At 36.9% G+C, this 27,719-nt stretch overlaps 1 protein-coding gene across 3 annotated transcripts in view; it reads left to right on the forward strand.

Moving 5' to 3' along the window:
• MTA3 (metastasis associated 1 family member 3) overlaps positions 1–27,719 on the forward strand; it is a 131,998-nt gene that overhangs the window by 12,429 nt on the left and 91,850 nt on the right. For all 3 annotated transcript variants that reach the window (XM_069852923.1, XM_069852922.1, XM_069852924.1), the window contains exons 4-6: positions 9,847–9,973; positions 20,705–20,768; positions 21,836–21,953. In XM_069852923.1, coding sequence (XP_069709024.1) covers positions 9,847–9,973; positions 20,705–20,768; positions 21,836–21,953 — 309 coding nt within the window. The remainder of the gene's footprint in view (positions 1–9,846; positions 9,974–20,704; positions 20,769–21,835; positions 21,954–27,719) is intronic.

The raw sequence follows: 27,719 nt of genomic DNA on the forward strand, positions 1-27,719 counted from the left end.
GCACCTTGTCCACCTGTCTTTTAAATAACTCCAGGGATGGTGACTCAACCACCTCCCCGGGTAGCTTATTCCAATGCCCGATGACCCTTCCTGTGAAAAATTTCCTTCTGATATCTGGTCTGAACCTTCCTGGTGTAGCTTGAGGCCATTCCCTCTTGTTCCGTCGCCTGTCACTTGGGAGAAGAGGCCAGCTCCTTCCTTTCTACAGCCTCCTTTCAGGTAGTTGTAGAGAGCAGTAAGGTCTCCCCTCAGCCTCCTCTTCTCAAGGCTAAACAACCCCAGCTCTCTCAGCCGCTCCTCGTAAGACTTGTTCTCTAGCCCCTTCACTAGCTTTGTTGCTCTTCTCTGGACTTGCTCCAGAGCCTCAACATCTTTCTTGTGGTGAGGGGCCCAGAACGGAACACAGGATTCAAGGAGCGGTCTCACCAGTGCCGAGTACAGAGGGAGAATAACCTCTCTGGACCTGCTGGTCACGCTGTTTCTGATGCAAGCCAAGATGCCACTGGCCTTCTTGGCCACCTGGGCACACTGCTGGCTCATGTTCAGTCAGCTGTCAACCAACACCCCCAGGTCCTTCTCCTCCAGGCAGCTTTCTAGCCACTCTTCCTCTAGCCTGTAGCACTGTACAGGGTTGTTGTTCCCCAAGTGCAGGACCCGGCATTTAGCCTTGTTAAACCTCATGCCATTGGTCTCAGCCCAGTGGTCCAGCCTGTTCAGATCCCTTTGCAGAGCCTCCCTACCCTCCAGCAGATCGACACTTCCACCCAGCTTAGTGTCATCCGCAAACTTGCTAAGGGTGCACTCAATGCCTTCATCCAGGTCATCGATAAGATGTTGAACCAGCCTGGACTCAGCACTGAGCCCTGGGAGACACCACTTGTGACCGGCCTCCAACTGGAGTTAACTTCATTTACCGCCACTCTCTAGGCCCAGCCATCCAACCAGTTTTCCACCCAGGAGAGTGTGCACCTGTCCAGGCCAGATGCAGCCAGTTTCCTCAGCAGAATGCTGCGAGAAACTGTGTCAAAGGCTTTACTGAAGTCCAAAAAGACTACATCCACAGCCTTTCCTTCATCCAGTAAGTGGGTCATCTTGTCATAGAAGGCGATCAGGTTAGTTTGGCAGGACCTGCCTTTCATGAACCTGTGTTGACTGTTGACTGGCCATTTTGACAGTCATTTTGACTGTCAGCCACTGTCTGAATCCAGAACTTCTTTGTAGCTGTATCATAGTGCCTAAGCTGTCGTCTCTGTGCAGATTGTGTAGTTACTGGGCTGTGCATAGATCCAGAAGTTCTTTGCGGCTGTATCACAGTGTCTAAGCTGTCTCTGTGTGCAGATTTTGTAGTTGCTGGGGTGTGCATAGAGCACAGATATATGCATACATCCAGAGGTTGTGTAAGTACATTTTCTACTCCTGCAACAGGTTAAAAGCATCTATTAAAAAACAGCACAACTAAATTAGCAGTTTTCACATTTCTGATAGGCTGAGTGATAGACTTAAGTTTTCAATTGTCCTGGTTACTCTGAAGAGTTAAGTGATATGCAGTGCTGAAGAGTGCTGTGTTTGAGTTTCCTATACTAAAATTGCAGCCTTGTTTTGGCTTAAACCAGTGCAGAAATTGTTAGTGTTGGCAGGGTCAGTGACCTGTAACTACAGGGTACTGCGACCCTTTGCTGTGTGAAAGTTCTTTTAAACCTTACCCTTTGACTGATGCTGCTGTCGGGAGTGAAATCCTGATGCTATTATTCTCAGTAGGGCTTCAACGGGGTAAGGACTCAGTTGCCAAGTATCATAGAAGAAAAAGGCTTTGCTGTATGAATGGCTTTTATAGTTATATTTGCCTTCAGAGGGTTACTAGCTTCATGCACTTTAATAATGCTCTTTTTACCTGGTTTTATTTTTTTCTTATTAAGAGGGGAAAAAAAAGCCGGGATCAGAATACTGAACATGTATGAAGTGAATAAATTATGGGTTTTGATATTTTACTTGATACTGTAACAAACACAGTATTTGTGTTGTCTACAAAGCAAAGTACTGAGAGTGGAAGAACAACTTAATTGGTTTACTAGACCTTTATTTCCATTTATTAAGAAAAACTGACAAAAATGGCATGTGTATTATAGATTTGACTAGTTACTGCAATGTAATGTTTATTCTTATGCTGTTTTGTTTGGTTGGTTGTTTTTCTTTTCCCCTAACAATCATCAGAGTTAATGATATGAAAGTTTCAATAATTTAAAGAATACATATATACATATCTCTTTTTTTCATATGTATAGTTCCCATTAATTAGAGCCTTTAGATTTCTGTACATGCATCAAGGAAATAATACACTTTGGAAGATAACTCTCTAGCGTGGCTGAAGATGGAAAAAAGAGTTCTTTTAAGTATTACACAAACAGAGTGAATGAACTCCTCTTCCTACTTGTCGAGTCTATAAACAGAAAAATTTCCTTACCATGTTGGCTGGTATTGAGCAGACACTGTCTAGGGTTACAGTCTTCTCATTTTGAAAGCCTGCACATAAAGCTTTAATATGTTTTGGTTAAGTTTACACAAGAACAAATCCTTTTTTTCTTTTTTTTTCCCCCTACTTCTTCTTTCTTTCCTGAAAAAAATGATTTGTGTTTATAAGCAGAATCGTAAGCCATTCTGGACAGGGGTAGGAAAGTGCTTGTACAATCTGTGCCTTTTCATCTCTGCCAACAAATTTTGAAAAGCTGTTTACCTGCTACTGAGAATTTGAGTTGTATGTTAGAAAGGCAGTTTAGATCTCTGATGCTGTGTGGTTATCATTGTCACACAATGAAGGAAAATGCCAGTGTAGATTTTAAATGTGGACTTCAAGTTCTTACTAGAAAATTGAAGAGATTTTGGGTGTTCTTAGTACTCTACATGTTACATTCATTGTTTTTTTAAATATTTACATTGCCTTTTTGTTAAGGAGAGGCAACTGTACAACTTCTTAAGTAAGTATTAATAGATTGGACACAACCATTGCCTGTTCTAAAGGAAAGAATTTCTTGTTTTAACAAGATGTTATGAGCAGAAGGTCTGTATGGAAATGGTAAATATCCATGTTGTGGGAAAAGTTGTTAATAGCATCGGTCTCTTGAAAATGGAAGAAACTAATCTCCTTTTTCTCAAAAACAGATCCAATTATTCATGCAGGTTACATAGCATTGTTGTGGGTAGCCTTTGTATTTCTTGAGCCAGATGATAGAGTTCCAAAATTATTTCTTGGGTATACTGCTAACTGTGTCCGTGGCACAGTTCTGAGTATGCTGCTTGCTGCTACTAATGAGCTGCTTAAAGAAACACTGCATAGAACTGTTTGTTCACAAGTCCTGCAGCAGTTCATACAGATGTATGACCAAACAGATATTGAGTATTTTGAGTACCAGGGTATTTTGTCATTTGGAAAAGTTTGCATTTGAATAAATGAGACAGAAACTAGATAGGGAAAGAGAAGGGGGAAAATCTGGTTTAGATTTATGATACAGAACTGCCTGCTCTTTCACCTTTGCCTGCATGTCAGTTTTTTCATGCTTCTATGGGATCCTTCTATTCTATAGTGTTGTCATAAGCTAAGTGCTAAACTATAGAGTTAAAAACCTATTGTGCCTACTCTCACATTTACTAATGTCCCATGTAATTTATTATGCTTTATTTGTTAATGTAGCACAACGTGATTCATACTCATTAGGAAGGTAATCCTTCCCCACCTTCTACCCACAAGCTCCTTGCTCTCAAAATTGTCTCCAAAGCCAGTTACCCAACACCTCCATCCATCAAGTTTTAGAAGGTGGATTTTTTTGGCAATGAAAACTGTGATAGTTTCATTAAATATTTTTGCTGCAGGCTTGTGATAAACATGAGATAGTTAATCAGTGGCTTATAACTGACTGTCATCCTGGGAGTTATTATTGTAATATGCTACTTGGAAGTACTCAAAAAAATCTTCTGCATGATTTATAAATAGTTGCTATTTATAGGTGTGGCATCTTAGTTCTTAATGATTGTACAGTGTAATTATTTCTTTTTTTTGTGACCTCCTTTAGACAAATAATGATGAGGTAGTATGAGAGGATGACCTGGATGATTGTGTAAGAAAACTGGATAAGCCCTTAGAGGCCATGCATTTATCTATGCTATCCAGTAGGAATTAAAAGTAGACCTGTTCCCTGTAAACACAAACAATCAGTCTTTTTCCCTACCTGCAGAATTGTTTAGGATCACACTCTATATGGTAATATGCTAATCCATGCAAATTGTGCTAGATTTGTAGTGCTATCTAGCGCTAACAGCAAATATCGAATTGATGTTCTATATTCTAACAGGCATCCAAACATTGCATTAACAGATATGGTGTAAGTCAAGCTAATTAATTCAACTTTGGTAAACACTGTCTAAGTCAAATTGACGGTATAACCATGTGTAGTCTAGTTCACAACGTTGATTAGACAGCTTTACTACAGCATTAGAGGGTTAAATATCACGAGTAAGTTAGTATAACATGATGTGGCAGGAAGCTTCATGCAGATGGGCAAATCGGCCAACTGCTCACCTAAAAGCTCTTCATTCACAGTCTGAATAGAGTTATTCAGGTGGTTAGACTTAATGTTTAGCTTTTGTACCCAATTTGGCAGTAAATAGATTCACTTCCTCTCCCCCAAAATCTATATAATTCTTGCTGCTCTAGCATCTAACTGCTAAAAGCACACTTTATTTTTTTTGCCACAACCAGCTAAGCTTAAACAAGACTTGTGCTCAGCCATCTTTCCTTTGATGTGTGTGGTAAACTTGCTGCTGTTCGGCATTCTCAGCTTTTTATCTATAGGTTTAAAAATATGTTGGTGATAGCTATGATGTATGTAGTTTTTGGGCTGAATATAGAAGAAAAAGGTATATAGGAAAGGAGGGAAGTTTAAAAACTGTTTGGAAAGTAAAATTTAGTGGCATTCTTTGAACTGAAATTTACACTAATATAATTTTAAAGGTATTTTAACAAACTTAGTAAAATTCCACAAATTGTGGTAGTGATTTAAATCTCTCCATCTAAGTTTGCGTTAAGCTGGATGCAGCTAAGCTGAATTATTGGTTTCAAAATTGAAAGCAGTTAAGAGGTAGGAAGTCAGTGCATCTCAGTTTCTGGTTACACTGCTAATTTAATTTGGTCTTGGTCCATGCTGCTGTTGAGGGGAGCAGTCTTGTTTTTTTCTCATCATGTCTGCTTGTTTTAAGTCTGTTGTTTTCTTTTATGCCAGCACAAGCATTTTTGGTAGACGCACCAAGCCAAGGAATTGGAATTGATCTGGATTAAGGGACAGCTATGTAAATCAAAAGCTAATTGTATGGTCTGTGTCAGAGGATCGTGGTTAAGCCTTCATAGTGTGTGTGTAATCCCACAGGGATCTATACAAGGACCTGTCTTGATCAGTGACTGGAGCAGGCCATGTAGTGCATTCTCATCGTGTTCACAGGTGATTCCATGCTGGAGGGCATGACCAGGTGATACACTTCAGGGAAGAGCTGGTTGTCATTTCCTCCTAGAAAGCAGGAGGAACGGTCTGTTGATAACCTGAAGATATTCAGCAAGAGCAAATGCCAGGTCTTGCACCTGGGATGGAAAAGCCCCTGGCAGGGATTCGGGCAGAGGAGAGAGAGACCTGGGAGAGCAGCTCTGCAGGAAAGGCCCTGGGGATGCTGGCAGATAGCACCTGCCTTGCAATAAAGCTGGTGAACAGCAACCTGGACTGTATCACCAGGCGCATAGCCAGTAGATTTAGGCAAGTAATTACCCCTCCAATTATTCAGTACTCGTTGCATTATGTCTAGATAATGCATCCAGTTTTAGGCCCCTGATATAGGGAGGGAAGTTGTTGGTAAATTGGACAAAGCTCAGCAGAGGCCACCGTGAGGGGCACTTAACCTGTTAGGAGAGGTTGCAGGAAGTGAGCCTGTTCAGCTTGGAGAAGAGGTGGACTCACAGTGCCTATGGGAAGGTTACAGTGAAGATGGAATTGGACTCTTTGCAGTGACTAAACTGAAACAGCAATTATTCGGATTAGATATAATGAAAAAAATTTTCTCCATGATTGGGTTGCTGAAAAGGTTATGTGTTCTCTGTCGTTAGAGCTTTTCAAGATCCAGTGAAATAAAATGCTGAGTAATGTGGGCTGACCTCACAACTGAGCCAACTTTGAAGAGGGGTTTGTACTAGAGACCTTCTGAGGTCCCTTCCAGCCTGAATTACTCTGTGTTTCCATGGTTCTGTGATGTAGCCAACCTCTAGCTGAGAATAATTCTGTCAGCAGTTTGGTGGCAACAGAGGGGAAACTTTCTTCTTCCTTTTAAAACTGCAGGTTTACTCCTCCTACCTGAAGATGGCCTTCAGCATTTAAACTAATCTCTTTTACTTTCTGTTGCAGTTGGCAAGGGTCAAAAACGTATGGAGGGTTGTTTGGACTTAGTTAAGGAAGAGTAATACGTTAAAGGAATTTAACTTGTTCACTGGCTAATGATTGACTGTAGAGTGGTTTGAGTCACATTTAAACCTTTAAGTGTCTTTCAGGATTTGGGGTTTGTTTTACTTATTTTTAAACTGTGTTATATTAAATTGGAGTACTGTGTTTCTAGAGACTTGCCCTCAGTTTATTTTGGTTTTAGTTGTAAAAACAAGCAGTTCTTCCTAGTGGCAAGTTTGAGTCATCACATTACTTAACTATAAACAAAGACAGTGTATACAAAGTATAGGTGTCTGAACAGTTGCCTTTTCTTCTCATACTCGCTAACGCTACCATTTTCTAACAGTGAATCTCACAAATAAAATGGAAGAGGAAAAAAAAAAGAAGAGTTCACCACATTTTTAAAACTGGTAATGTATATGTAAAATGAGTGAGGATTACAGTTTCTTTCTGGTATCCATTGTTTAAGTCAGTTCAATCTTATTTATGTCAGAGAATAAGGGAAAGGGTAAGTCTGCAGAATTGCCACTGAAGATATCAGCAGATCACTCTCGTTTTCAGGGTCAAAGTTAAGTATTTACAATTGCTGATTAGGAACTCCATATGTAATAAATAGACCTAAAGCTTTAAAAGTTCACTGGAGATTCCTGATTTTTCCTCTCCAGGATTTTTCCTTTAAATAATGAAATATTTCTTGTAAACCAGGAAAAGTACTAAAACCCAGCAATATATTATACTTTGCCCAAGGTCTAAAGAGAATTGTGTAATTTTCTTAAACTGATTGTATTCATCTTTGTAGTCATACCTAAGATTTTCAGCATAGTTTTAAGCTGAAGAGTTTTAAATTGAATTTTGTTTTCTTTCTAATCTTGGAACTTTGAAGTCTGTGTGTCACTGTATTGCTCCCTTATAGTATTTCCTCACTCTGAGCCATTGCTTTATTTCTCTTCCTGAGTGTTGAAAATGTGCTTAGCTTAGTGTTGCTTTATGAATTCCTGTAAGTACCTTCCATTTCACTCTGTTTGACAGGAACAGACTCACCTTGGATGGCAAATTAAATTTTACATGTGCTAAAAATCTGAGTCAAAAAGGTGAAGAGAACTCTAAAAGTACTGGAAATTCTTCACCACTTTTCTAATAGATGTTAAGGTCTTATCTGTGCAGAAACGTGGTTTGAAAGAGCTATCTAAAGATTTGTTCAGATGCGGAATTTTTTGTATTGCCATTCAAGGAAATTAGTTGTGTATTTGCCATCAAGCAAATTCAATTATCTCACTTCTTTATGCTGTCTAGTGTTTCCTTCCCTGGTACGGGTTTGCGTTACGCCTGGGGCAAGCTATTACTTGTTTTACTAAATGCTGAACTTACTGTTAGCATTGTTTTTACAGTATAATGTTGAAGAAGAAATTCTAAAATTATGCTAGTGATGAGTTATATTGTGTTAGGAGTGGAACTGTTCTGTGTCTGGCTGTGGTTTATCTACTTACTGAACTTATCAGATCCTCATGAGTAAAGCAGATGTTTTATTTTGAAAAATAAACAAAATGTTACATTGTTTTGTGTTTAGGTTTGGAGTGTTTTCAGATATGTGCAGAGATGTGTTTAAGAGAGATTTAATTTCAGCTTCAGGCTCTTGGGTCAACACTTTTTTTAGTTTATGTAAGATTAGTACAATAAATATATGATAAACATTTTTGGTTTTTTAAAGATTATTTTTAAGTTTAAATTCTTACTTTGAAGGAACCATTAAGATGCTTGAACATAGGTGTCTAACGCCATGTTAAACCCTGGACTCCCTGCAGCCACTTTAAAATGGGACATAGTCTCCTGTGTTTTGTGCCATATCTGCAGTAAGGAGTTTTGAATTTGTCAGTCTAAAATGGCCCCTGGCACCTCTGTTTGAATGCCTCTATAGCTGTCTAGGGGACTGCTTTTTGTTAGCTGCTTTCAGATAGTTATCGTGTTCTGTTTTTTGGGAAGGAGAGAGGAAATAAAGACCCAACTGAGAAATTTGGACCTGTAGAATTCTACAAGCAGTACATTTTCTTTTTTTTTTGCTTGTTTTTAAATAAAAAACAACCCCCACCATAAAGAAAACTATAAAGCAACCACTTGCATGTCTTGGTATGTTAAGAAGAAATATTAATGCTTGACCTTTGAAATACAAGTGTAGCTTGTAATGGTCTGTTACTGTAATAAACAGTTGTAACTATTAATTGCTCGAAACATAAACCTTTCAACATTAATTTATTTTTTCTTTAATTACTTGCTTAATTAAAATGTTTTGCAGTTTTTTTAAGCTTTATTTATTGTTTGCATTTTGAGATAATGTCTGTAGGTTGTTTGTAAAAATGATTGTTGTTGGAAGATCGGATGAGGCAATCTGTTGTAGGTAGTTACTTCCTAATGCTGAGGTTTTGTTGTTTGATTTCTGAGCCATATTTTATAAAGTATGCTTGGTTTTGCATCTGATGGATGATTTAGCTGGTAGAAGATCTTGAAGAAGTGATTAAAGTGTCTTGTTTTTGTAGACAGTATGCACAGAGTTTTGTTTGTCCTCCCTGGGAAACTAGAGGAGGTATAGATTCAAGTTCTGTATGTCCCACTCCCCCACTAGGAAGGCAGATTTCAGCTATGAATAAACCAGGGCAGGCAGTTTGGAAAGCCTGTCATCTTAAGACATGTTAGCAACTACTGTGAATGTTGCACTCTAGCTCCGTATATGATGCTTTCTAGTATCTGTGGTTTATGTCTTCCTTTATGCTCCCAGTTTACAACTGATTTTAAAAGGGAATGATTTCTTTGGTTTTATCGTATACAGGTAATACTAGATAATTTCAGATGAGAGTAGCTGTAAGAGATAGCTTTCAACTGAAGAAATCCTTAAATAAAACTGGCACACCTTCTGAGTTTTCTTAGACCCTGATTCGGTAGTGCTAGACTGAGATTGTGTTTAGTAAATTTCTGTTCATGGGAAGTGTGCTTTTCCCCAGGATTTCTGTGAAAGTTTTAGTGATATTAATGTAAGCAACAGAAAATCTGAACCAGAACTGTTCAGCAAGCAAGAGGCACTCCCGGAGAAGGGACAGATGAAAGAATATGAAAAAGGAATGAGTAATGTTGTCAGGATTATTCTTACAGCTGTGTGAAAGACATCAACGCGTAGTACAAGCTTTTGAAGGGTTTAAGTGGAAGGTATAGAATTCAAAATACTTAATGTTCTGTCAAGTTACATAAATGGTAGTCTCGTTAAACTCATCTTTTCTTTGAAATACTAAGGGAGGTTGCTAAGGGGTGGAGGGGGATGTCAAGTGAAATGGTTGCAGTGGTATTATGCAACAGAGTTAATTTCGACCTACGCTCTGCTTCTCTGCAGAAGAAGTTGAAGAAGAGTCTGAAACTACAATTGAGCTTGACTTGACTGATAAACAGAAACATCAGTTGAAGCATAGAGAGCTCTTTCTTTCTCGCCAGTATGAGTCCCTTCCGGCAACACACATCAGGTAAGAAACAGTAAATATAATTTATCTATGTATTCTGTTGAGGTGGATTGCCTGCCAGTAGCCCACCTGCTTGAACATTTCATTCCAAAAGGTTGTGATTGAGCACAGCTGAGTTGTGCCAGTTGTCCCATGAACTGCTTTGGAACTGCTGTTACTTCATGTCTGAGTCTTGGAAGGGACAAGAGTTTCAGAGCTCTCACTTGCCAACTAGAGCATAAATTCATAATGTGATATAAAGTCAGTCTGTTTCTGCTTTGGGAGAGTTCTTTTATTAATTAGTCTTCCTCTGGCCAGAGGAACTTTAATCGCTTTGTCTGCCCAGGGAAACCACAGATAGGTTTGGAAAGGAGACCATGACTCAGTGGTCAGATCTGCAGTTTAGATCTGCACACATTTAAAAATGAAATTATCCCAACTTACTTCACTAATTGTGAAGGAATCATGATTCAATTTGGCTAAAAGTTGCACAAGCATTTCAAGTATTGTTTTAAATTGCCCTAGTGCTAATGTAGGAGGAGGCTTGCTAAAGCTCAAAGAGTATGTTGATTTCTCTCTGTAAATGTTGTGAGCATGTTGTAATGACATTTTAGCAATCTTAACTCTATTTAAAAAGAAATAAGAAGGAAAATACACAGCAAAATATTCCTTATTTAACTTTCTATCTAATTAATGTTCACATTTTGTGTTTTGCAGTAGTTTTCATACTTCTTATTAATTAGCTTGTAATGTACAAGAGGATAGAAATGTTGTGAAAGTGGTGTTCTTCCAACTTTCTCTCATTGATACTCCACGATATCTGAGGATGGAGATTCCACAGCCTCCCTGGGTGTCTGTTTCACTGTTTGACCACGGTTGTGGTGAAAATATTTCTCCTGTCATTTAATTGGGGTTTCTGTTGTTGAAACTTATTGCCCACTGCCTCTTTTATTATCTTTTGCTTCTCTGAAAGGAGCCCAGCTCTGTCTTATTTGTACATCTTTTCGTGAGGTAATTGTGGACAGTGGTCATACTTGAAGAGTGAACAAATCCAGTTTAATGTCATCTGCAGACTTGATGGAAGTATATTCAGTTAACGTTCAGATTGTAATGGAGGTGTTAAACTGTTCGCCCCGGTATCAACACTTGAGGGATGCCTCCAGTAACCAGCTGGACTTTGTACTGCTTACTACAACCTTTTCAGCCTGATGGTCCAGGTGGTTTTTTTCCAACCTTATTATCTACTTATCTAGTCCATATGTTACCAGTCTGGTTAAAAGGACGCTACGGACACTCTGCAGGCCTTGCTAAAGTTGGAGTAGACAATGCTGACTGCTGTTGCTAGTCTTACCAAGCCAGTAATTTCCACAGAGAAAGCTAGCAAGATACTCATGCAAAAAAGTCTGAAGACCTCCATTCTGTGGGCCCTTTGCTCTTACCACCTGCAGTTTTAGTCTCTAGATAGTAACAGGAGAAAATATATGATACAGTGGCGTAGAGTGGAGAATGGAGATGAGATCTCTCAATAGTGAAAATATGAAAGCTCAGTCCCTTTGGAAGGAAGAAGAGAAAGCCAAAAGTGATTCTAAGAGAATGGAGGAGGCTAAACCATCTGTAGTTGCTTTTGACAGCTACAGATCTTGAACTTACAACTGACATCTTCAGCCAAGAAAAGAAACTGAGCTTGGTTGCATTTCTGCTTGTAATTTAAGGGAATAAAATAATTTTTCCTGGTTTGGTACATTTTTAATTTTTACTAATGTATTTTTACAGCTTTGGTTTCATCTTCTTTCCCTAACTCACTCTTTTTATGTGACTTTACTATGGCTGAGATTACTTTTGTTCTAATTCACAATTACAAGTACAATAAAGTGTCAATTATACAGCTGGTGCCACTACTTCATAGTTGAGATGCCTTGCAGTTGTTTTAGCAGGTTAGATTTCTTTGGTGTGCAAGTCTAATTCTGAAGCTTTTTGGTCTGTGATGTTGAGTTTTGAATACTACTGATGTAATTTCTTTGCTTTTGAAATACTGCAGTACAAATTTCCGTCCTTATTCTCATACTTTTTAGTTTGCTGTATGCATTTCGTGTGACTCGATGTAATTTGTTTTGTAATGTATATTTGGATCTTTCAGATTTCATCTTGTTTCCCTTTTACCTTAGTTGTCATTATGCCGTTTTAGGAGCTTTGGGAAATGGTATAAGTTTTGGCACCTAAAAAAGCCTAATTTAGTAAAGAATTATATGCGGGTGGTTTAGTAGTAGTCAGATGTGGTAATACTGCCTTTTGGAGACGGTGTTCCTGCAGTGGGACCTGTTTAAGAAGGTGTAATTGCCTTGCTCGGTGCAGCACCTTTCTGGAGTGATGGCATGTGTTACCATACAAGCGGATGTGCTAGTCTGAGTCTCAAAGACAAGGCTTGTTGCCTTAGTGCCTATTTGTCAAGTTACAGGTGAAACTGTTCCCTCATTTATCTGCCAAAATGGGTAAGGTTAGTAGCACCCTTCAGTGAATTATCTCCTTCCTTCCTAATCCCTGCATGTTACAGCTGCAGTTTTGCCAGGCACCATAATCCCCAGATGTTCTTGTAAGAGTTTACTGCCAGCCTCACTGAACGCTCTCCTTCATTATGTCCCACAGTGAATGCATCCACAATTCATGCAGGTGGCTTCTGTAAGCAAGGCCAGACCTAGACAGTGGCTGAGTTAAGCTGAAGTGCCATTTTCAGAGATTTGAACGTTGCCAAATACAACATTTTGGAAAGGTGTGGGAAGGCGCAGTGGGGAAAAACCCCAAAACATTATAAGTTGTCACGAAGGTGAAATTGTTTGCCAGTGTTGTAAAATTCCTCATAAAATTTAGCATGCGGTGAAATGGGTCTCTTGTATAAAAATCTGTAAATAGTTATCTTGTTGGACAGATGCACTGGGTTGTCTGACTTAGGCTTTACATTTTTTCCTTTCATTCTTAAGGTCTCGAGATTTAGTAGGTGATAAACCCATTTAAATTGCTGTAAAAGACTGCGTTATCTTTTATGATAATTGTAATTGCTTTTAAATTTAATACTTCATGAGTTGTGTAGAACAATTTATTTATCCATTAGGGTTCATCTTGCCATTTGATTATCCTTGCCTAGTTCTTGTTCGCTAATAATGGTGTTTCAGTCTTGGAGTTGTGGGTTACTGTGTTTATTACTATTAAGTGTTTGGAAAGCATATATAAACCAAGCGTTCTCAGATGTCATAATAAAATTGGATGTGAATCTTTTGAGATGCTCTGTACTGCTATAACGCCCACCTCCCTTTGAGGAGAAAAAGGAAGTATGAACTCATTTATGCAAAATAAAAAGAAGCTGGTATACTGACTATTTGACTGAAGTAAATAGCCCTTGAGAATGGAGAATTTTCAAAGAATGATGGCTCTTTATGAGGGGGAAAGAGAAACTTAAATATACAGTACTGATTTGTGAGGGGAAAAGAGAGACTTAAATATACACTACTGATTTGGTCCCTATCATGTTGGTGATTTAGTTGGTTGTGTAGGTTTTTGTTAGGATTAAAGAATAAAGTATTACATTGTCAAAATTCTTTCTTAGTTACTGCAGAGTGACAAATACTTGTCTTGAGTAAATAAAAATGAAATTTACTAAATTACTTCTGTTCAACAATCCCGATAAATTAGAGTTTGAATACAAGTTCCTCGCTGGGACCAATGAAGAGTGATTATGAGACTGTCATGACCTATTTAGTTGCTCTTCTTCGTGATTCGTGCCACACAATTTTGGCAGTGACTGCTGACATGGTCCCAGCCGTTTGTGCTTGAATTAGATGTTACATTTCAGTGAGGCACCCATTCTAATTTGAAAAATATACAAGTGATAGATAATTTACCATATTCTTTGTAGTTTTGTCAGTTGCTAATTGTGTTTACTTGTACCACTCTACTTTTTTTATAAGTGTAGAGATTCTGATCGCATAGTATCTTTTTCTATATACCTATAATGTTTTTATCTCCTGGAGATGGTGTTTTTACTGAATACTTTTTAGTTTCCTTGGACACGATTCCAAAGTGCTGAAATTCTTGCTAAGCTTGATTTCTGGACTCAGCATGGTCATGTCTGATACCTGTGCATTGTATGCATGTTTGTCTTTATGGACATTATTGAAATAACTGTAATAAAACTAATCTTTAATGGAGTGTATTTATTTAATCTGTCACTGGATGAACTGAGTGTTTCTTATATTTCTTAGAGGATTGTTTGTTGCTTGGCATAAGCAGCAGACTCAAGCTTCCTAATACACCTGTGGCCTTAATTCAGAAAAACTTGATGAATCTGATTCTGAAATTGTTCTTTGAAATTTGTGGATCCTTTTCATACATACCCTTTATATTAAAAAAAAACCCACCAAAACCAACCAACCAACGAAAAACAAAAATGAAAAACAAAACAAACCCACCCAGCCCCGAACCCCCAGACTTTCTTAAGAGGTTCTTGGCTTGGTTTATTGCTTCTGTTCCTACACAGAAAGGACTGTGAATTTTTGAATATTGTGATTACATAAAATCATTTTGTTAAATGATGATCGATATGATTGGAGAGAAGATGAATATTCTTCAGAGTGCCTGTGCATGTGTGACAGTAATGGGCTTACAAATAATTTGATCATGAGAAGAGTTATTTATTTCTTATCAAGAAATTTGAGGCCTCTGCATGTTTTACGTGCAAGCATACAAAAAGGTGTGCTTAAACTTTTAAAGCGTCAAGCTGTAAGAATCTTGGTTTTCCTCCGTTCTGAAATTGTTCCTTGTATTAGTTTAATACAGTTTTTATTCTTTTCTTTTTCTGTATCTTTTGAAGTCATTCTGATCAGTAAGGTGTGCCTTATTTTTTTAGAGTTTGAGTTTTTTTGATTTTGTTCATAGGTTTGGTTTTAATTTTAGGTTTTTTTGGTTAAATTATCCCCTGGTTCCTGGCTAGACTAAAGTAACTTTGGTACCACTTTGTAGACATATAAGAAGAAATTGCATAAGGTATGTGCTGTTTAGAAAAGCTTGTAGTGCTTACAAACTGCACGCAAGAGTGTGATGTTTTTTAGATGCGTAATAAATAACTCATTTTTGTCATACATCTTTATGCTGTGCTTTCTTCTTCATGATCTCATCAGGACGTAGTAATATTGTTATTTGGTGTAGAGGAATACTTTTTTTTCTGTATGTGAGATTTCTTCATTTAAAATGCACCAAATAGTCTGAAACTCAAGACAGAAAGGGTAGGTCATTTTCTAAGAGAGATGTGTTTTGTTTTGGTTTTTTTTTTTAAGACATGACACCTTAGAATTTAGTGGTATTACCTCAGATTTCTAATTTTTGCATCTTGGCAAATTACAAGTTTCGGGCATATGGGGTTATGTGCGTGTATGCATTTTTACACCTCATATATATGTATGTATGTATATATGTGAGAAGCAAGTTTTAGCTAATTTTTAAAAGATTACTTTGAGCCTTATAAGCCTGATTTATGTTCTGGCATAAATCAGACTGGATAAGAAGTGAATCTACTTTGCATAGGCATGTGCTTATGTAATGGTTTGGATTGTGAAGAAAGAAATTCTTCCTTTCTGGATTGAGTTTATTTAGACCAAAGGGACTTTTGAAGCATATCTGATTTCTTTTTTTTTTTTTTTTTTGTTCTTGTCCAGTAGAATTCAAAGAATGCTTACATGAATAAGATGAAAATTCAGTCTAGGCCAGTATTCTGTGTTCAGATGCAGCCAATAGCCAGTACAAGAATATTAGAGAAAGTGTATTTATTGCTGGAAGGTTGTCACTTAAATACCTGAAAACTAGCACTTTTCTCTGTAGGGACATCATTTCAAAGTAGGAGTCTTTCATATGGTGCAAAACATAAAGTTCAATGGCATGGAGTGATACGCGTTGCTTCTGAGCTGGGCAACCTTGTAATGCTATGCTGAAAAGTCATTCCTAACCAGCCTCCTGTGTTTTTGTTCAATACATGTGCATTGATGCTTTGCTAAAAGGTAATTATTTTTTTACTTTTTAGCATGAATTAATCCCTAGAAGAAAAAGATCAGTGACCTGAGTTTCCTAGAGTAGTTTATAGAAAGTATAGATAGGCTTATGCTTATTTTGAGATATCAAAATAAGTAGTTTTACTATGCCAGACCAAGAAAACATTTACCTCTCTCTGTGGCGCTCAGTGCATTGTGCTTTCTACTCACCTGTTTCTTCCAGACCCTTCTCAGCTACACAGCACAAGATTCAGTCAGTAATGTAGACTGGAACAATATTAGTGTAAATCCAATTTTAAGTGATGATGTGTTAAAGGTTGTTTCAAACGTGTGTATGTTCATAGATCCATACATTTGCCTCTTAACATTTTCTACAACTATTTTGAGGTAAGATCTTCTGGTGGAGTTGTTGAATGCTTTGGCTCTTCAGTTAACAATGCAGTAGTTCAAACATATGCGCTGTGTAAATTGTTACTGAGTGCAAAGTCTCCTATAATTTTGTCTTTTATAAATTTATTTCACATTGGGAATGCTTTGTCTTGTTTAGATTGTGACTAGAGAACGTTGGGGAGAACTAAATAAAAGTTGGAATCTTAAGGATATGCAAAAAAATTGAACATTATCTACAAATTACTTTTAATCAGTGTCAGTTGTGCATGATTGCTGCAGGAGACTGCCTTTAAATCTTACTGATTTGAAGTGCTCAAAATCAGCACTCCAACTCTACTTATGATTAAAACTGGTTTTTTGGCTGGTTTTTTTTCAGCATTAAAAGCCTGGGCTATCCCAATGATCTATGCATATGTTTAGATGCCAGGCATTTACTGGTTCATTTAGATCTACATATTTAATTTGCTGTGATTTTTTTTCTTTAAATTTTAATTTTATGTGACCTGGTGTGTGTTAATAAGGTAATACCAAGTTTACTTATGTTACTTCTGGCCACAGATACAGTCTTATACCGTTTAGGAAATTGATATGATTTTGTTGGAGACACAGATCCGAGTACTATTAACCTGTCAAATGTATTTTGCTTGTTGTTTTTTTTTTCTCATGTTTGAGATGATTCTGTAAACGAGCAGAAATAAATTCAAGCCAGTTAAGTGTAAATCAATACAACGTAGATGATCTTTCAGTTGTACATATTGATTGAATATTTTAAAAGTTCAACACCTGTTAGGGGTCTGTTGCAAACGAAAATCACTATGATGATGCTTTTGTTTTCTTGTTTTAGTGTTGTGCAGTAGCTTGCTGTGCACTGGATATTTGCTATAAAGATTTTGGTGTGCATGAGCTATATTAAAAAGTAAAGTACATAACTACTGTTAGTGTTGGCTTCCCATAACTGGGGAATCGATTTCATATAATTAGCAGAAGCTCTTTGATCTCCACAGTTCCTAGTCTGCGGTTTGTTGATCATCATTACAATTTAGACTGCTTGTAAGGGATCAAGACTCAGATCAGAGTGATAGTTTGATTGGAAATCTTCAAAACACTTTCCCATTTAAGATAGTTCAGGAAAAACCTTTTTTATTTAAGGTAGTGCTATCCTCCTCTACTCGATGTCTGTGCCTTTTTCCCTCTCTTCTGTCCCTTTGCACCAAATATGGAAAGGGTTACTCCTGAGTTCTGTTCCTGCACAAAACCTTTCTGCCCCTCTTCACTATGCACCTTTTTAGTTTTATCTTTAGTTGTTATTGAAGTAACAGCATATGTTAAAACCAAACTGGATTTCCTTCACAAGCATAATATTTCCTAATATTCTTTCCTGTTGTTTTGTTCTCAGGCTGTCTAGCCTAATGACTCACACTGAGAGGTCAACATTCCTTGATGAAGATCAGCAAGATACAATTGGTATATCTGTGCAGAATTACTCAACATCATTCTGTCACATTCATTAGGGCAATTAATAATTGCAAATAGCAGAATTTCAGAATCTGTGGGGTCATGGCTGCATATATTATTTACTTTCTTCGACTTATATCTGAATAGCCAATGCATATCAACTTTCATTGACTTGGTGGAAGCCCAAAGCAATGAGTCCTGAGAGTTCAGTCTGAAACTGCATCTGCATTGCAATAGGAAGCTTACAGGGTACATGCCATACCCATGAGGTTGCCTTTTCCACTCTGTGGTTTGTCCTTGTTAACCAGCACTAAATGTTTTGTTTCTTTTGTACTTTCTGTAATTTATGTTTGTGTACTTCCTGTCTCAAGAAATCCTTATCAAAATAAGATTTATATATCATGGGCTGTCTTACTTCTCAGATGAAAACACGAAGAAATAGCCTGCAAGAACAGCAGAACAGGCTTTGTAGAGCTTTCATCTGCTTTAAAAGTAGGGTCTGTGGCAAAACAAACTAGGACTTTTAAGACCAAAATAGTTGCTGTTGATTTTGATTCATTTTGGTCATTTGAAAAGATCACTGCTTGCATCAGATTTTTACATGTTGGTAATTATTGATTACTTTAAGAAAAAAACTTTATTAAAGGACTGTTACCCAGACAGTGCCAAGAAGTAGATTGTTTTGGTTTTTTTTCCCAGATACACATAGAGTATGTCTTCCAGAGAATTTTGTATTTTCTTCTAGGTTGTTTCGCCAGGCTATATTGCAATCTTTTCATGCAGTTGTCTTGTATAGCCTTGGTATGACTTGCAGTTGCAGTGACAGTGAAGAAATGCTTCTGCAACAACTGGAGTTAAATAAGGGCTGTTTACCCACCCTTTAATGTTAAACAGAAGAAAAACTGTTAAAGTTGACAAACTGACTTCATGGTACAACATATAATACGTTTTTAGAAGTGGATGTTCTGGAATTATTGAGGCCAAAAGCTTCCAAAAACATTCAGAGATGTGGAGAAGGTTTCCTTCTTCTCAACTGCAGGAGTAATTTCCTCTGGTGTAGTTTGTGTATTGTGTTCGGATTTTGCTTGCTTGTCTTCCTACCATTTCTCTTGATGGTGTGGTTCTCCTGACAGTTACAGAGATGAAGAGAAGTACAAGAGATTCTATGCTGCAGCCCTAGTGCTGGTTTAACCCCACTTCCTGTGATGTGCAACGGTTGTGAATAAGGCATTAGCTGGGTGTGTTTGCTTAACATCAGCCATTAACAGCTGGCATCCAATGCTTATGATTGAGCTTAACAGTCAGCATTCACTGAGATTATCTATGCTTTTCATAGGATCATAGAATGGTTTGGGTTGGAAGGGATTTTAAAGACCATCTTGTTCCTGCCCTCCTGCCATGGGCGTGGACACCTTCCACTAGACCATGTTGTGCAAAGCACCATACAGTCTGGCCTTGAACACCTCCAAGGATGAGGCATCCACTGCTTTTCTGGTCAACCTGTACCAGTTCCTCACCACCCTCACAGTCAACAATTTCTTCGTAATATCTAATCTAAATCTCCCCTCTTTTAGTTTTAACAGTTATCTCTTTTCCTATCGCTGCACTCCCTGATAAAGAGCCCCTCCCCAGCTTTCCTGTAGGCCCTCTTTAAGTATTGGAAGGCTGCAATGAGGTCTCCCTGGAGTCTTCTCTTCTTCAGGCTGAACAAACTCAACCCTCTCAGCCTGTCCTCATATGGGAAGTGCTCCAGTCCGCTGATCATCTTCGTGGGCCTTCTCTGGCTTTTATAATAGCTTCTTTGATGTTACCTTAAAATCAAGAAAGTCTCTGCAAATAATTATCTCTTCTATACGTGTGTGTGCTGGTCTGCTCCATGGGTGAAGCATGTGTTGGACAGGAGTCCTACATCCATATGTGTAAGGCCATTGGAACCTCCTGGTAAATACCAACTAAAGTGGCAGAAATTGAACAAAATGTAGGTGTATGAAAAACAAGGTAGTGTATGTGAGGGATAATAGGTATATATTATTATAAAATGGTAGTTCTGTTGAAAATGATAACATCGAAATGCTGGTTACTAGCAAGGTGATTTGGCACGCTTGCATAGATGTGGATGAAAAATGTTACATGTCTTTAAAACAAAATTCTGCAGGTTATATGCAGAGGAATTGGAGGCAGAGGAATTCACGGCCAAAGGAATGTTGGGGGAGAAGGAGATGTGTGTGAGAGAGAGAGAGCGCAGCGAAACGGGATGGGAGTAATGGGGTCAAACTCCCGGTGCATTATCTACATGTTACACATGGGCAAATCCGTACTAATACTGAATAATGGGAAGCTCTCTACTGGCAGCCTGCACAAAAATGTGGTACTTAGTATTTTAATGTGGTTGTAGAAGAAATGAATAGAATTCCATGGTTAATTATTAGAAATAATTCCATCCAAAATAGAAATGTACAGGCCATCAGTAAAACCTTGTATTGTTGCTAGTTTGGATTATTTGTTTTCAAATTAGACACTGAACTTACTAGAGGTGAGTCACTTGGAGGTGAGATTTCATTCATCCAGGCCTTTTTATTGTATGTGTATTTATTGTCTGCCATAGTACTCCATGTTCTTCATTGCTTCTTTATTTCTGGACCTGTTTCCTAGTTCTGCAGAATTCTTGTGTTTAAGTGCTTGGGTCAATACAGGCATTCATTTTGTTGCTCTGATGTTAATTTTTGGTATCTTAAAAGTATGGCAAAGTGTGTTTTCTTAATACTATATTTTAAATATAAAAGTTTAAAGGATGTTTAAATAATTTTCTTTCAACTTTTCAGTTTAATAAAAGTTTGAACTTCTTACAAAGTAACAGTTCTCCCTTATGTTTGTGTAGGGGAAAATGCAGTGTTGCACTCCTGAATGAGACAGAATCTGTGCTGTCATATCTGGAGAAAGAGGTAATGAGAAACTTCTTCTTGGGTAAATATTGGGGTGGGTTTGTATTTTTCTGGAGCTGTGTTTTTAATAAATGGGTAAGCAATACTTTGAAAGGCTTTTCTTGAATAGTAAGTTAGAAAAATTATTATGTTGTTGAAAACACTGATTTTAGAAATGGTACTGGATAAAGAGTTAATTGGCACTTAAAAATGGCTTTATTTTGAATATGGTTGTATTTAGAAAATAATTTTACGTAAATCATAGGGTGTTTTACAAGAGAAAAATATAAAGAAGAACCATCTGTACTCAGTGGGCAGAGGAAGCAAGAAAGACTCCTGTAGAGGGTAACTTAGCACAGAATTCAATTTTGAGGGCCCTGAATTACTGTATGGGAAGTGTCTCCTCAACCTTTCATTTCCTGTGAAAAGAAGTTAGGGTGCTGAGCCTACCAGAGGGGAAGAAAATATTTGAAATATAGTTGTGTTGCAAATTACCTTTCAAAAGAAATATTTCTCTTTGGAGTGTGTTAAATAACTTCAAGAGGACAGTGTTTTTCAGATCAAATCAGCACGTATTTATTTTTAAATTTCTACACCAAACCCACTGATAGTCGGTTAAAAAGTTTCTGACAACAGGACTTCCTCTGTGCTCCATGGGACTGCAGCAGATATGCCAATACTATTGTTGTGTAAACCCCTTTCAGACACTGATGGTTTTTAATACTTTTTTAGACTAATTTATAATCTAAAGTCAGTATGGTAGATATTTAGGAGAAGGAAACATGTCAAATCCAGAAAGTAGTTAATGTTAATTCTTTTAGAATCCATTGATATATTTTTCGTGTATGAATCTTTGCATCATTGCTGTGCTCTGAAATAACTCCTAGCGATGAGAGGAGTTTCAGTTAGCCATTTAAAAGTACTTGTGAAACATCTGCGTTATTTAAAATAAGGACGTACCAAACCTGTGCTTTGTAAAAGTGTGTGAGGAGAGTTAACTTTAATAACTTCCAGATGGAAGATGATGCAGATTTACAAACCTAATTTTAAAAACCATTATGCTATTGCAAATGTGTGTTCTTTTTTAGGATGCTTTTTTTTATTCATTGGTGTATGATCCATCACTGAAAACGCTTTTAGCAGACAAGGGAGAAATCAGAGTGGGGCCTAGATATCAAGCAGATGTGCCAGACATGCTTGCAGAAGGTAAATATGTGAACTTTGATTAGGCAAAAAAAACCTGTCCTCATCTTGTATTATTACTGACGCTGTCTGAACTAAACTAATCAGCATAGACACAGACAAAGTAAAATAGAAAATTGACAAATATCAGGAAATAATATGAAGAAAAAAGAAGGGATACTTGAATAGCTGTTGAAAAGACATTGTCCATTTTAAGTTCATGTATAACAATTTAGGCACTCAGTATTTATTCAGTTTTTTGTTCCAGTTATTTCTTTGATACAGGCCTTATGGAAAGATGATGTTGAGGACAACTCAGTTTGTAAAATAATACTATGGTGACAAAATAAGTGAAAAATATATTCTTCCTCTTCCTTTTAAAACAGCCTCTCCTTACAGAATGTGGGGTTTTGTGTTGTATTATTTTAAAATACTAGCTTCCATCAAAGCATCTTGTCTGTTTTGTGGCAGGGCTGAAACAAATGTCTCATTGGTATATCTTTAAAATAATTGGTATTTCTTAAATTTAATTTTATTTATTTAGAATATAGCTCAACTACCCATATCTTAGTCTTTTCATACATAGGTATTGTATCCTTTTAAACAAAATTCCAAGTGCAATATTTATTTAGTGTTCGAATGTTACTTGAGAGGCATGAACAGCTCTGTCTTATTATGTTTGCAATTATATTTGTTTAATAGATTTTAAAATTAGCTGGTTTTCTCAGTGAGGTGTGCACTCTATGTTGAGTGCTAACAAGAAAGAAACTTTTCTGAGAAGTATCTAGGCATAGATAATATTTTCAAGAACCTTGGTATTTATTCCTTAATAAGAAAGTGTTATGTGTCACAAATATCACTTGCATTAAGTCAAAGGAGTTATGAGTGCCCCAAATATGTATATTTGTAATCTTAAATGGTGCGTTTTCCATGCATCATGGCTTTTTTTTTTCTGTTACACTTTTTCTTTCCTATAAAACCAGTATTAATCTTATTTAATAATCTGCACGAAAGAAGAATGATTTTGATTCTGGTAAGTAGCAAATTATTTTACAATGGATGCCATTTAGTAGCTCACCTGCATTATTTTTGACTTTTTGTAACCAGAGATAAACTATAGGAAGTCCTTTCGACATTTGTTTGAGACGTACAGACGTCCTTCATAACAAGTTTATGAATAGAATATGATACACTGCTATTCTTGCTGTAAAATGTGCCTGTCATAGGGAAAGAATTATGTAGACATGCATATATTTAGTAGGCAATAAGAGTCCATCAGTTATTAAGGTTCAGAAACGCTAAGATACTCACAAACCAAAGACCTGCTTGTAAACAGAGAACTTCTTTGGTAGTTTAGTTGGATTAATCTGCACGTATTTCCACTGCCTGGTGGAAAAAGGGGTTTCATTTTAGGAGGATAGAAATATCTTAATTATTGTAGTTTTGACTGATTGTTATCTAAGTGTTTCTGTAGCCTTCTGACCTCCAAGGAAAAGATAATTGAGCTGTTACTGTATCTTTATGTAAGCTGACAGCCCAAAAATAAATCTATTCATTGTCAAGCCTTTTCATTCATGATGACAAATCTAAGTAATGTTTAAAATTATTAGAATAGAATAGGTATGTTTGGAAGACACAGGATTCTGAGAAGATTTCTGAATCTTGAATAAACTTTTCAGCCTGGATTTTTAAGTGTTAGTAGTGATCTGTATGTTCAGATTATTAAACCATAATGTATGACTTCTTGAAAGCCTAGAGCAATCACCTTAAATTGAAGAATTTAGACAACTTTCAGTCAGTTAGGGATCACTTAAGGAAAAAACAGTTTTATTTCATTTATTAATAGTATTACATAATAAAAAAAGAAAGCATGGTTATATTCACCCATAAAATTAATCATGCAAATTTTAATGTAAAGGAAGAGTACTTTTTGGAGGTTTTTGGTAAGCTTATTTTACGTTTACAGAAACCCCCTAGAGCCATTTTTGAAAAAGAAAGATTGAGAAAAATTGAAGATCCACACACCATCAGTTATTTTATTTTGTAAGTTGCTGGCTTATAAATCCAATTCAAATGACTAAAAACATTCCAGCTCAGATTAGATTTTAAAAGACCAGTCATAAGTTTGCAGAAAAATGAGAAAGTCCTTTGACCTGTGAAAGCCCTTCCACATCTTCTATGAACATTATTTATTTTGATTTAAAGACATCCATGTGTTCTGGTAGATTAAAAATTCAAATTGCTTGCATTTTTTTCTCTATACAGTGATAATCTATGTTCTGTCTGAATGGACTACTGTGGGGTTTTTCTCATGTTTATTGAATATATGCGGTTTTTTTAATAAGAGTAGGTTTCCTTGCCATCCTATGTGTTGATGTTACCATTTTTCAGTCCTTAAATAAAACATACCCTAAAACCTGATGATTAGGTCAAAGTGTGGATAATGCAGCATACCTTCCCCTCCCCACCCTATGGCTGAATTGAATAACTCTAGATTTCTCTTTAATCTTTGAAATGAAAAGTGTGTTTTCTTTTTAAAAGTCTAAAAGATCTATTAAAATCAAGATACATAATGTAGTACTACAGATGCAACTGTTTAGGTTTAAATCTGGTGAAAATGCCTAGGCCTTGTTTATCAACACTGGTTTTGTTTGTAGTAGGTTAGCAGTAGTTTAGCTAAATCACTTAGGTTACAGATTTAGTGAAGACTCTAGCTTTCGAGAAAGACCAGACCAGATTCCTTTCAGCAGTCTCTTAGGACTTTTGTTATGAGCATCTTTGGGAGTAAAACTATGATCAAAGTTGTCAGATTCAAATGATGCTGTGGTTGTATGAAACCTTCCTCCCTCCAGGGCCAAGTGCTTCAGTCTTTCTAGACTCTAGTTCAAAGATTTTGGGAATCCTTTTAGTGTCTGTCACTACACCGGAGAACAGGAGACTAAATTCTACAGCATTGACTTAACTTCTGGCTAGTTTGATACTAAAGAAAGATCCTTTCTCAGCTTTCAGCGACAGGTTCTTCAGTGGCTTATTCTGTGAATAGAGCAGTTTATTTTCAAATCTGTTCACAGTGTGGAGCATTCTGTCTCTCTATAAAAAGCAAGAATAAAAATGTTAATCTAGGAGTACCAAAGCACGCATTTGGACAAAGAGTATTTTGCTTCAAGCATCCCTACTCTACAGTGCAGGAGGAAGGTACTTGATTGTCTCCATGTGATGGCCAGAAGTTGCTGTCTGGTGTGTTCACCTACTTGATTTCATGAAATCAAAGAATGGTTTGCGTTGGAAGGAACCTTAAAGATCACTTAGTTCCAACTCCCCTGCCAGATGCCGGGACACCTCCCACTAAATCAGATTGCCCAAAGCCTCATCCAGCCTGGTCTTGAACACCACCAGGGATGGGCATCCTTAACTTCTCTGCGCAACTTCTTCTAGTGCCTCACTACCCGAACAGTGAAAAATTTCTTCCTAATATAATTTGATCAGCAACTTATAAAATACGTGACTAGTAAGTTCAAAAAACAAAAGCCCCCCCAAAAGCAACAAAAAGACCCTACACAACTTTACTTTGGGCAAGTCATTATCATCGTCATTATTTGGTTAAAAGGCATACTTCAATAAATTGTTCTGAATATGATCAAATTGCTTTCATGTTTAACTAACAGATTTTATTTATTCCTGTTTTGTGTACAGGGGAATATAAGTAGGAGGGAGGTTGTGATAACTCGTCCAAGGCAAATCAGTTTAGATATTTGGTAGACTTTAATGGAACATTGATACTTCCCTGTCTCACAAATTGTCCTATTTTAAACCAAATGTTCTTAAATTCTAATATTTCAACCAGTATGTCTCAGTAGTGGAGCAACTGGTGTAGTGACAAGTTGTGTTAGATCATTGTCTAGAAAGCAGAGGAGGGAGGGAAAAGCACCACCATTAGGGATATAGTTCATGAAGTAGTCTAATGCTTAAGAATAGGAGTAATTAGGAATTTTTTTTTTCTTCTACAGAATTTCTTTTAATGCATTAAAAAATGGTTTCTCTCATAGGACTGCAGTATTTTTTCTGTCTCAGGCAAACTATTGTACATCTAATTGTCATTGTCACGCAGTAAAGTGCATGAGAGCTTAGCTAAACAAATGCAGTTCAAGTGGTATTATAGATATATAGGGAAGCCAAGTGTTTAAAATAACCTCAGCAACCAAACCAGTAAGTTCTTAAGTAATGGCTTGCTTTTATTTATTCATAGGATCATGAATCAAGTGGCAAGACTAAGACCAAGCCAGCAAAGGCCAATAATTGTTCCTCTATCTATCAAAGACTAAAACGAAATTATTTTCGATTAAAACTTCTGAGACAAAGGATATTTTCTAAATAAACGTAACAAAGAAGTTTATCATCATTGTGTTCTGGTAATGATAGCATAAGTCTAGTGAAACTAATAGAAGTAATTCTCTGAGTTAAATAAAAAAACCAAAAACCCACCAAACAAAAAAATACTAAATTATATTTTCAAGAAAATGAATAAAATTTTAATAACTGTCTCCTATGATCTTAAGGAAAATTACAGAATAAATATAATTCGTTGAAGTAAGTTTTTTGATGTTACCTTTGCTTTGTCAAGCAATAATGAATGAACCTTTTGTGTACCAGGATTCGGTAGAACGATGATTTGTTAAGCAGTGTAATGTGTTTATATATTGAAGTTGGCATTTTCAAGAAAAGTAAGCCCACCAGTGAAAGAACCACCATGCTGAATCAGACGATCAGCTGTTTATCCATTCAGAAGATTGCATCTCTTGTGGTTTCTCTCGTTTTCCAAGGCATGCTGACCTATCCCCAGTGTATCTTTTCTGGTGCGATTTCTACTGATTTGACTAGCACAGCTGTGAGCCTGGACAGTACTTAGTTGCCTGTATTTTCCCTTTAGCTGATATACCCTCTTTCACGCTCTAGGTAACATAAATGTATTTGAGTTCTCATGTCATTCTTAGTAGCTATTGTGTCCTTGAGCTCCTGTAGAAATCTTGAGAGAATGTTTGTCACAACTCATAACTTGCTAATATTCGTTTTGTGTAATTGTTCTATAACTTCTCCTACAGATGCTTCATTTTTAGATGGATCATCCCTTAGGTTTCAAGAAGTATGTGAACCTCTCCAGTTTTGTTCAGTCATTACAAATGCAGAGAATTAATATGATTAGTCTGCTAACAGTTAACTTGAATTTCTCTTATTTGCTCCCTTTCTAAACAAATTACATTGTCAAGATCTTAGACCCTTAGTTCATAGACCTTTTGACTCTAGTTATCTGAGAAAACTAGTAATTTGAATGCCCTCTGAAATGTGACCAATGTTGTAGCAAATGGGAGGATGAAAAAAGAGTGACAAGATTAAAACAGACAAGAAAATTAACTCCAGATCTGGTAGCATGTCTCAATCACAAGGACAGTTTTCTTCCTCTGTACGTTGAGATTTTACTCTAATTTTTTTCTAGCTTAAGGGAGAACTTTACCATATGAAGGTACTCTTATTCATGTATTTCATAAACATATCAAATTTACTGGTGGATGAAGAGGCTGAGGCGAGCAGCTCTGTGGGAAAGGCAAGGGGATGTAAGCCAGCAATGTGCCCTGGCAGCAGAGGAGGCTACCATGTACTATGTGTCAGCTGGCACATAGACAGGAGATCAAGGAAAGTGATTATCCCCCTTTACTGAGCACTCATTAGGTTACATCTGGATACTACATCTAGATTTTGGTCCCCAAATATAGGAAAGTATTAATAAACTGAGGC

Source organism: Phaenicophaeus curvirostris, chromosome 2, assembly GCF_032191515.1.
Source record: "Phaenicophaeus curvirostris isolate KB17595 chromosome 2, BPBGC_Pcur_1.0, whole genome shotgun sequence".
NCBI classification, from domain to species: domain Eukaryota; kingdom Metazoa; phylum Chordata; class Aves; order Cuculiformes; family Cuculidae; genus Phaenicophaeus; species Phaenicophaeus curvirostris.